Source organism: Girardinichthys multiradiatus, chromosome 19 (genome assembly GCF_021462225.1).
Source record: "Girardinichthys multiradiatus isolate DD_20200921_A chromosome 19, DD_fGirMul_XY1, whole genome shotgun sequence".
Classification (NCBI taxonomy): Eukaryota; Metazoa; Chordata; class Actinopteri; order Cyprinodontiformes; family Goodeidae; genus Girardinichthys; species Girardinichthys multiradiatus.
Genome location: NC_061811.1, coordinates 39,059,646 through 39,068,600, shown reverse-complemented (window position 1 = coordinate 39,068,600; position 8,955 = coordinate 39,059,646). Strand labels below are relative to the sequence as shown.

The 8,955-nt window shown below is 42.0% G+C and overlaps 1 protein-coding gene across 1 annotated transcript in view; it reads left to right on the top strand.

The window, feature by feature from the left end:
* The first annotated feature begins 2,255 nt into the window (after nt 1-2,255).
* The window catches only part of strn3 (striatin, calmodulin binding protein 3), a 35,111-nt gene continuing 28,411 nt past the window's right edge, over nt 2,256-8,955 (top strand). The window contains exon 1 of the mRNA XM_047345138.1: nt 2,256-2,770. Within this exon, the coding sequence (XP_047201094.1) occupies nt 2,513-2,770 (258 nt within the window). The 5' untranslated portion in view covers nt 2,256-2,512. The remainder of the gene's footprint in view (nt 2,771-8,955) is intronic.

Sequence of the window (8,955 nt, the reverse complement as noted above, 5' to 3'; positions counted from 1 at the left end):
CCGTTTGTTTCCTTTGTTCTCTGCTGGTTCCTTGTGTGTGTGTGTTGTGTGCACGCTTGCTACCTTGTCTGTGTCTAGCCATGAACATTAAAGACTCGTCTTACCTGCAAACCTTGAGCTTCAGGAGTTCTTCTCTGCACATTGGTCCATCACAAAACCCCATTTTGACATTTTGTGCCTAAACATATGGATGAGGAACACCAAAATACACCAGGCAAGAGCTGATATGAAAACAGAATGTAGCATGGTAGAAATAAGTATTGAATAATTATGTAGTTTAAATAACGGCGGATTGGCGACCTAATAATCAGATTTGCTTATGCTTCTGAAAATTAAACTTATGAATAAAATATTATTTCCTACATGAACATGGATGTATCCTGAGCAACTGCTATGAGTTTCATACTTGTATGACAACTTTGATGCTGAAAAGAGGGCTACAGACAATTGACAGAAAAGTTAGGATTTTTCAACTCCAGTGAAATTCGCTGATTTCGCTTTGCTGTATTCGCCCTAATCGCGCCGTTCACATCGCTAGAAACATGTCTTTTACATCACTTTGCTCCTTGATGGAAAGCCAACTGGTTCAAAAACACGTGACTTCTGACGTGTTGACAACACGTTGAAAACACGTAAACAACGTGCAAACACGTTAACGTGTTGTTTACGTGTGAACGCCTCAGAAGTCACGTGTTTTTGAACCAGTTGGCTTTCCATACTCCTGAATGCACCTCTGCATTGGGATAACATGTAAATCAGTGATTCCAGTCGCGTCATTAGCGTTCGGTCTGAACCCACCATAAGAATTTACACCAGCATATTACTAAGATAATTGTAAACCTGTAAAGCTACTGTTTTTTTTTAAAAAGATTTTTGACAGAAAAGGAAGATTTGAGAAATGTCTTCAGTTATTTGCAACATTTGGATCTAAACCAGTTTTTTCTTTTTGAGGATTTGTGTAATTATTGCTGCTTGGTTTGAGATAGTTTGAACTTTCTCCTTTTTCTCTCCTGTTTGCTCCTGCTCTGCATCCCCTGCCCCTCCTTTTCAACTAATTTGGGATTTGAGACTGTAGATGAGGTATTATTTAAAGTGTTGTTTTTTTTGTTCCAGAATTGCACCGCTCAAGGTGGCATCATGTTGGAGTACCTCTTATACTTTGATTCTGATTTAAACTGGAATTTCCTTATGTTTCGGTTAAAACATCGCTTTGTTTGGATGATTATTCGGTTTGGTAAGAGGAGAGAGAAAAGGAGAAGGTTTAAACCCACTCTTCCATTGATCATAATAGGCAATGTGAGATCTTTGGCAAACAATTTAGATAAACTTCAAGCCCTTACAAGAACCCAGTCAGACTATTAGGAATGCAGTATTATATAAAAAAAAAAGGAATGCAGTATTATAAAAAAAAAAAAAAGGAATACAGTATTATGTGTTTCACCGAAACATGGCTGCAGGATCATTTCCCAGACTCCAGCATCTCTCTGCCAGGCCTTTTGACCATACAAGCAGACAGAAATTTAAAGAGGAATGCCAGAAGCAAAGGGGGTGGGTTAGCAGTGCTTGTGAACAACAGAATGTATAAGCCAGCACATGTTAGTGTCTTCTCCACAGCCTGGATATTGAACTGTTACTAATAGTTTTTTTTTTATATTTACAAAGACAGTTCACCAGTGTTGTTTTAGCAGCTGCTTACATTCCACCATGAGTTTTTGTAGACTCTGAATGTGATGTCATCAGTTTAGTTATTGCTAAGCTACAGACACAACACCCCAATGCATTTCTATATGGTAAATGGATTGAATTTATTTAGCGCTTTCCCAGTCATACCAACCATTGAAAGAGCTTTACAGTAGAGCCACATTAACCCAATTGCATTCACTAATGTGCACCACAACTTGAGTGCTTTGCATTGTGTTAGAAGAAAGTTGAAATCATACCCACAACTTTCAGATGTTTATTTCTTGAAGTCAGGTAAAGAGGCAACTTCTGAGACTAAACCGAATTAAATTTATGTGTTAAAGTCTTTTGGAAGAAATAAAATTGGAATCGGTAAAAGTCGGAATCGTAAGACAACAAAGAAAATATTATTAAATGTATTTAATTCCGTATCAACAAAGAAAAGCCTCATCAGTGCCTCTCTTATTTATTTATCGTTTATTTCATACTCAGGTCCACATTCCATACCAGTTAGGGGCGGTACTGAATCTATTTGCTGGTTGCCCACCACCAGGAAAAATCTTAAACGAAGACGTGAATCCCGGTGGATGTACCGTCATGCAGCGCGGTGGGTTCTTCCAGAGAACAGAGATGGCGGCCGGTTAGAGCTACACGTAAACACCGCATTTACATTAAGCCGGACTCCCCGAAACTTTGAGGGGCAGCCAGCCTTACCCACCGCCGCGGTAACACCGCAGCAGACACACGGGAGATCCCCGGCAGACTCTTTACATTATCTGCTTTAAAATCCAACAAATTTACAAACACTATTTCCAAACAAAAACATTAAAATATGGACGAACACCCAGGAGGAGGAGGAGGAGGAGGAGCGGCCGCCCAGCGACAGCCGCCTTCACCGCAGCAGCACCAGCAGGGGAGCAGCAGTAGCGGTCCTCCTATCGGGGCAGTCATGGTCCCGCAACAGAACGAAGATTTGCCCCGGCCACATCAGCAGTACACTATTCCCGGCATCCTGCACTACATCCAACACGAGTGGGCCCGGTTCGAGATCGAGAGGGCACACTGGGAAGTGGAGAGGGCCGAACTCCAGGTTAGCCTCCTAGCTCTTTCTAGGCTAAACCCAGACTAGCCTCTTAGCTCTGATGTGGTTCCCACTTACACTCAGTAGCAATAACAACACGGACCGTAAGATGGGACATTTAATAAACGATCGGTCCGTCCTAGAGGTGTGTTATTCGGCAAACTACAGAAATAATGTGCATCTTAAATGGAGCTAAGAATTAGCTGCACATATCCATAGAAGAATTAAGCTAACTGTATCACTGACTCACCGTGGTATTTATTGTTGAGTTGGGACAAACTGAAAGTTGGATCACAATGTTTGCTGGTAAACACGGTCTGGCACTGGCACCAGCTCATCTGGTTCGTAGTCATAGAAAGGTTCTGCTACAGTGCTGGTAAGGTTGGAACCCAGTCAAAGATTAGGCCAGAGACTGATTCTCCCGGTTCTGGGTTGGTTCTATGTTTGCTAACGTCTTGCCAAAAAGCCATCGCGGTAGGACCCGGACTGTCAGCTGCACTGGCTCTCAGTATGACAGTTTTTAGCATGTCAGAAAGAGGTCAGATCACCTGCAGTTACAAACTTATTCAGGGGTGAAAGAACAGCTTCAACGTATTAGATACAGGGGAAGCTTAGGTGCCATTAAGTTTTCAGTTCATAGCTGCAGGAAGTATTCCAGTAATCAGGTCAGTTTCTGAGTACAGGGATCCCCAACCAGTGTTTGTTTGAATTGCTTAGACTATTGTATGAAGAAATTTAAGAGCTAAACAGTAGGAATAGGAAATCATCTTACTATTTGTTGCTGTGGAGAATTTTTACGATAAGAATGTGTCATCCTGTGATCTTAACAATAAACTCTAATTGATGATGTTTGCAACCCCCACAACACAATGTTATGAGGGGCATTGTTACCTTTACTGTTTCAACAATGTTTCTGCTGTTGGTTCCATGGGAGCATCAATACCTGCAGCATTTATCTTTCAGAATGTGCTTGAATGCAGTTGTGTCCCGTTTAGCAGTACAATTGGACAGCTTAATGCTGCTGTTGTAGCAAAGTAGCTTATTTAAAACTGGCTGTGTTCTTCAGTGCAATGTTTGTTTTTATGAGGCAAAAGATTTCTATACTTTCATCATCATCACAATGCCACAAACTAATGTGTTAAAAGGATCACCTGTGTTCAGTCACTTCCTAAACAAATCACATGAAGGTTATTGACAACACAACACAATGTCTGGGCTTTGGTTACATGTCCTGTGAGGAAACATCATCCTTGACGGGAAGTCTGCTCTAAGGTGTTGAACAGTGTGGTGGTCTAGAGATAGTAAATTGCACTCCATCTTTGATTGTATTCAAACTGTAATGGATAGAAATGATGTGGAATGCAAATTGGGGAGCATGTACAGAATCACCTGCAAATTATTGCTTTTATCCAACAAGTTCTGAGAGACACGATCACTTGTCTCATCCCAACTGAGTCAACAGGTGTAATCAGGAAAGATGCCTTGGTTAACTAATGACAGCCACAACCTAGCAGTGAAACCAAGTAGATTTTTGTTTCACCCTGCAATATTTCTCAATGTTACCGTTAATATTAGGAAAGTCTGTTATTTGCATCTTACATAGCAGAGATCTCTATAGTTCAGCCTGGTGCATAAAACAAACTCTCTCACTAATTGACTGCTGTGTTGGATGACTGTGATATACAGGTCCTTCTCAAAATATTAGCATATTGTGATAAAGTTAATTATTTTCCATAATGTCATGATGAAAATTTAACATTCATATATTTTAGATTCATTGCACACTAACTGAAATATTTCAGGTCTTTTATTGTCTTAATACGGATGATTTTGGCATACAGCTCATGAAAACCCAAAATTCCTATCTCACAAAATTAGCATATTTCATCCGACCAATAAAAGAAAAGTGTTTTTAATACAAAAAACGTCAACCTTCAAATAATCATGTACAGTTATGCACTCAATACTTGGTCGGGAATCCTTTTGCAGAAATGACTGCTTCAATGCGGCGTGGCATGGAGGCAATCAGCCTGTGGCACTGCTGAGGTCTTATGGAGGCCCAGGATGCTTCGATAGCGGCCTTTAGCTCATCCAGAGTGTTGGGTCTTGAGTCTCTCAACGTTCTCTTCACAATATCCCACAGATTCTCTATGGGGTTCAGGTCAGGAGAGTTGGCAGGCCAATTGAGCACAGTGATACCATGGTCAGTAAACCATTTACCAGTGGTTTTGGCACTGTGAGCAGGTGCCAGGTCGTGCTGAAAAATGAAATCTTCATCTCCATAAAGCTTTTCAGCAGATGGAAGCATGAAGTGCTCCAAAATCTCCTGATAGCTAGCTGCATTGACCCTGCCCTTGATAAAACACAGTGGACCAACACCAGCAGCGGACACGGCACCCCAGACCATCACTGACTGTGGGTACTTGACACTGGACTTCTGGCATTTTGGCATTTCCTTCTCCCCAGTCTTCCACCAGACTCTGGCACCTTGATTTCTGAATGACATGCAGAATTTGCTTTCATCCGAAAAAAGTACTTTGGACCACTGAGCAACAGTCCAGTGCTGCTTCTCTGTAGCCCAGGTCAGGCGCTTCTGCCGCTGTTTCTGGTTCAAAAGTGGCTTGACCTGGGGAATGCGGCACCTGTGGCCCATTTCCTGCACACGCCTGTGCACAGTGGCTCTGGATGTTTCTACTCCAGACTCAGTTCACTGCTTCCGCAGGTCCCCCAAGGTCTGGAATCGGCCCTTCTCCACAATCTTCCTCAGGGTCCGGTCACCTCTTCTCGTTGTGCAGCGTTTTCTGCCACACTTTTTCCTTCCCACAAACTTCCCACTGAGGTGCCTTGATACAGCACTCTGGGAACAGCCTATTCGTTCAGAAATTTCTTTCTGTGTCTTACCCACTTGCTTGAGGGTGTCAATAGTGGCCTTCTGGACAGCAGTCAGGTCGGCAGTCTTACCCATGATTGGGGTTTTAAGTGATGAACCAGGCTGGGAGTTTTAGAGGCCTCAGAAATCTTTTGCAGGTGTTTAGAGTTAACTCGTTGATTCAGATGATTAGGTTCATAGCTCGTTTAGAGACCCTTTTAATGATATGCTAATTTTGTGAGATAGGAATTTTGGGTTTTCATGAGCTGTATGCCAAAATCATCCGTATTAAGACAATAAAAGACCTGAAATATTTCAGTTAGTGTGCAATGAATCTAAAATATATGAATGTTAAATTTTCATCATGACATTATGGAAAATAATTAACTTTATCACAATATGCTAATATTTTGAGAAGGACCTGTAAATGCAGTTTTAAAAGCTGAGGATTCTTTAGTATTCACACAGACCTCCTTCTGTTTGATGAGCCTTTGTCATTTTAATGCCAATATGTCTTCGTCTTTTGAACAACAAAGGGGAAGTAAGGGTCTAAGGACAAATTCTGAAAAACAGCCTCACACCCCTCTGCACCAAACGTTACATTTGACACAATGCAGTCAGGCAAGTGCCAAACCCGGGCTTGGCCATTGGATTGGCAAACGGAGAAACATGATTCATCACTCCAGACAACACGTCTCCACTGCTATAAAGAATTCAGTCACGTAGTGCATGAGTGGTGCTGGGTGTGGGGAGCTACAGTTCATTGAGGGAACCGTGGATGCCAACATGTACTGAGCCATTCAGAACAATACGGTGCAGTGTGCAGCATATGGTCCGGAGATTGGGCTGCAGGGCAGTATTCCAAAATGATATCGACCCCAAACTGACCTTCAAGATGACCACTACCCTGCTAAAGATCTGATGGTAAAGGTCCTGGACTGGTCAAGCATGTTCCCAGACCTAACCCCTTCTGACCATCTGTGGGGCATCCTCAAACGTAGGTTGGAGGAGCACAAGGTCTCCAACATCCACCAGCTCTGTGATGTCACCATGGAGGAGTGGAAGAGGATAAACCTGGGCAACCTGTGAAGCTCTAGTGGGGGGTTTCCTAGAAACTTTAATTTGGTAGTTAACTGTCTAACCCTATTAGGGATGATGATGTTGGCTGGTGGTTGAATAGGTGGTGGAGCAGACTGTTTTTTTCAAACCCAAACAAGTGAACTACAGTACCAGAAACTAATACTAATAGCTGTTGCTACAAGAAGCTTATCTACTGTTTGGGGCATTTTTTATTGCCTGACATTACTGCGTCTCCACCAATTGTTTACAGTGTTCACAAGCTCTACTTTCTGAACCAAAGAGACTGTAACTGGATCCAATCAGATGTTGTTCTGTTGGCCTGCAGTCCTTATTTGTAGGGGGTGTCTCAGTGACTCCATGTTTTGGGAAAAGGGGCTGGTCTGTGTGAAGGAGGCTGTAATTAAACAGCTTGGCCTACTGGGCCCTGTGCTGACAGCCTGATCCCAGCTGAAAGCTAAAAGTAGACCGACCCAAAATAACTGCACTACACACAACTTACACTGCTACACTTTGCTACACTTTTTCTGTTGGCCCACCTGAGTAAGCAAACAGTAAACCATCAGGACCCCCTTCAGTTTGCTTATCGCTGTGGAGTTGGAGTTGAAGATGCCATCATACACCTGCTTCAACAAACCCACTGTCATCTGGACAAAGCCAGCAGCACTGTGAGGATCATGTTCTTTGATTTCACCAAAACATTTAATACAATCCAACCTGATTTGCTTTGTCAGAAACTCCAGAAGACTCAGGTGGAGGCCTCAACAATCTCCTGGATCAAAGACTACCTGACAAACAGACCACAGTTTGTGAGACTGAAGGGTTGTGAGTCTAACCAGGTAGTCAGCAGCACAGGAACACCAAAGGGGACTGTACTCTCACCATTCCTTTTCACTCTGTACACCTCAGACTTCCAGTACAAGACAGACTCCTGTCATCTGCAGAAATACTCGGATGATTCTGTAGTCGTGGGGTGAATCAGAGATGGACAAGAAGCTGAGTACAGGAAAGTTGGTGGTGGACCACTTTGTGGCATGGTGTGGAAACAGTCATCTCATCTTGAATGTGCCTAAAACAAAGGAGATGATTGTAGATTTTAAGAGAAACAGGAATAAGTCAAAAACTATTTATATCATGGGAGAAGAAGTGGAGGTGGTGGAGGAGTATAAATACCTCGGTGTTCACCTGGACAACAGACTAGAGTGGAGATGCAACTGTGAAGCCGTCTACAAGAAGGGACAGAGCAGACTGTACTGCTTGAGGAAGCTTAGGTCCTTTGGTGTTTGCAGCAAGATGCTGCATATCTTCTATAAGTCTGTTGTGGAGAGTGTGAGCTCTTCTGCCATCATCTGCTGGGGTAGCAGCATCAGAGCCAGGGACCTCTGGAGATCATTGTGCAAAGACTGATTCTTCGTAAAATGAAGAACATTATGGAGAACCCTGAGCATCCTCTTCATGAGACTGTCCTACAACAACAGAGTGTCTTCAGTCAGAGGCTTCTTCAGATCTGCTGTAAGACAGAGCGCTACAGGAGATCCTTCCTGCCCACAGCCATCAGCATCTACAACGACTCTTTGAGGAAACCTTCATAATATGAGCTAAAACAACATTTAATTTTCCTTTGGGATTAGTAAAGTATTTTTGAATTGTATTGAATTGAATTACACACAAACATATACATCCACGCATGGGGAAATAAAGTATCCCTCTGTCATTTCCAGGGTTGTACTTTAGAAATAATCTGGCATTTACCAGATTCTAAAATGATTTAAATGTAATCTTATGTGCACAAAACCATACAACACAAAACCCACCATGTCATTATTTAACAAAGATGAAGCAAAAATAAAAAAAGTTTCAGAAAACAACATGTAAAATAGGTTTAGTTTTAGAAACCAAAGATGGGCCCATCTAAGCTGGCAGTCTTGGCTCCTTGTTCTTAAAGCATTAACACCAAGGGGCAGAGCCTCCTGACTGTTTCCGGGCAGAACTTCTAGCCCCTAAACAAACATGAGTTGCTGCTCTTGCAAACCCAGTAGCACATGTAAATATTTTTTTAGGTGAACTATTTTTTGGTATGTCTTTTAATTATACTTAATAACCATAATAATATAGAGAAAACTGTGACATATTACTTAATTAAAAATATTTTATCATTAGAACATCCACTAGAATCACTGGTATTATTCATATTTATATATATTTTGTTTTCAAAAAACTTTTTTTCACAGTTTCAAATGCCTAGTGA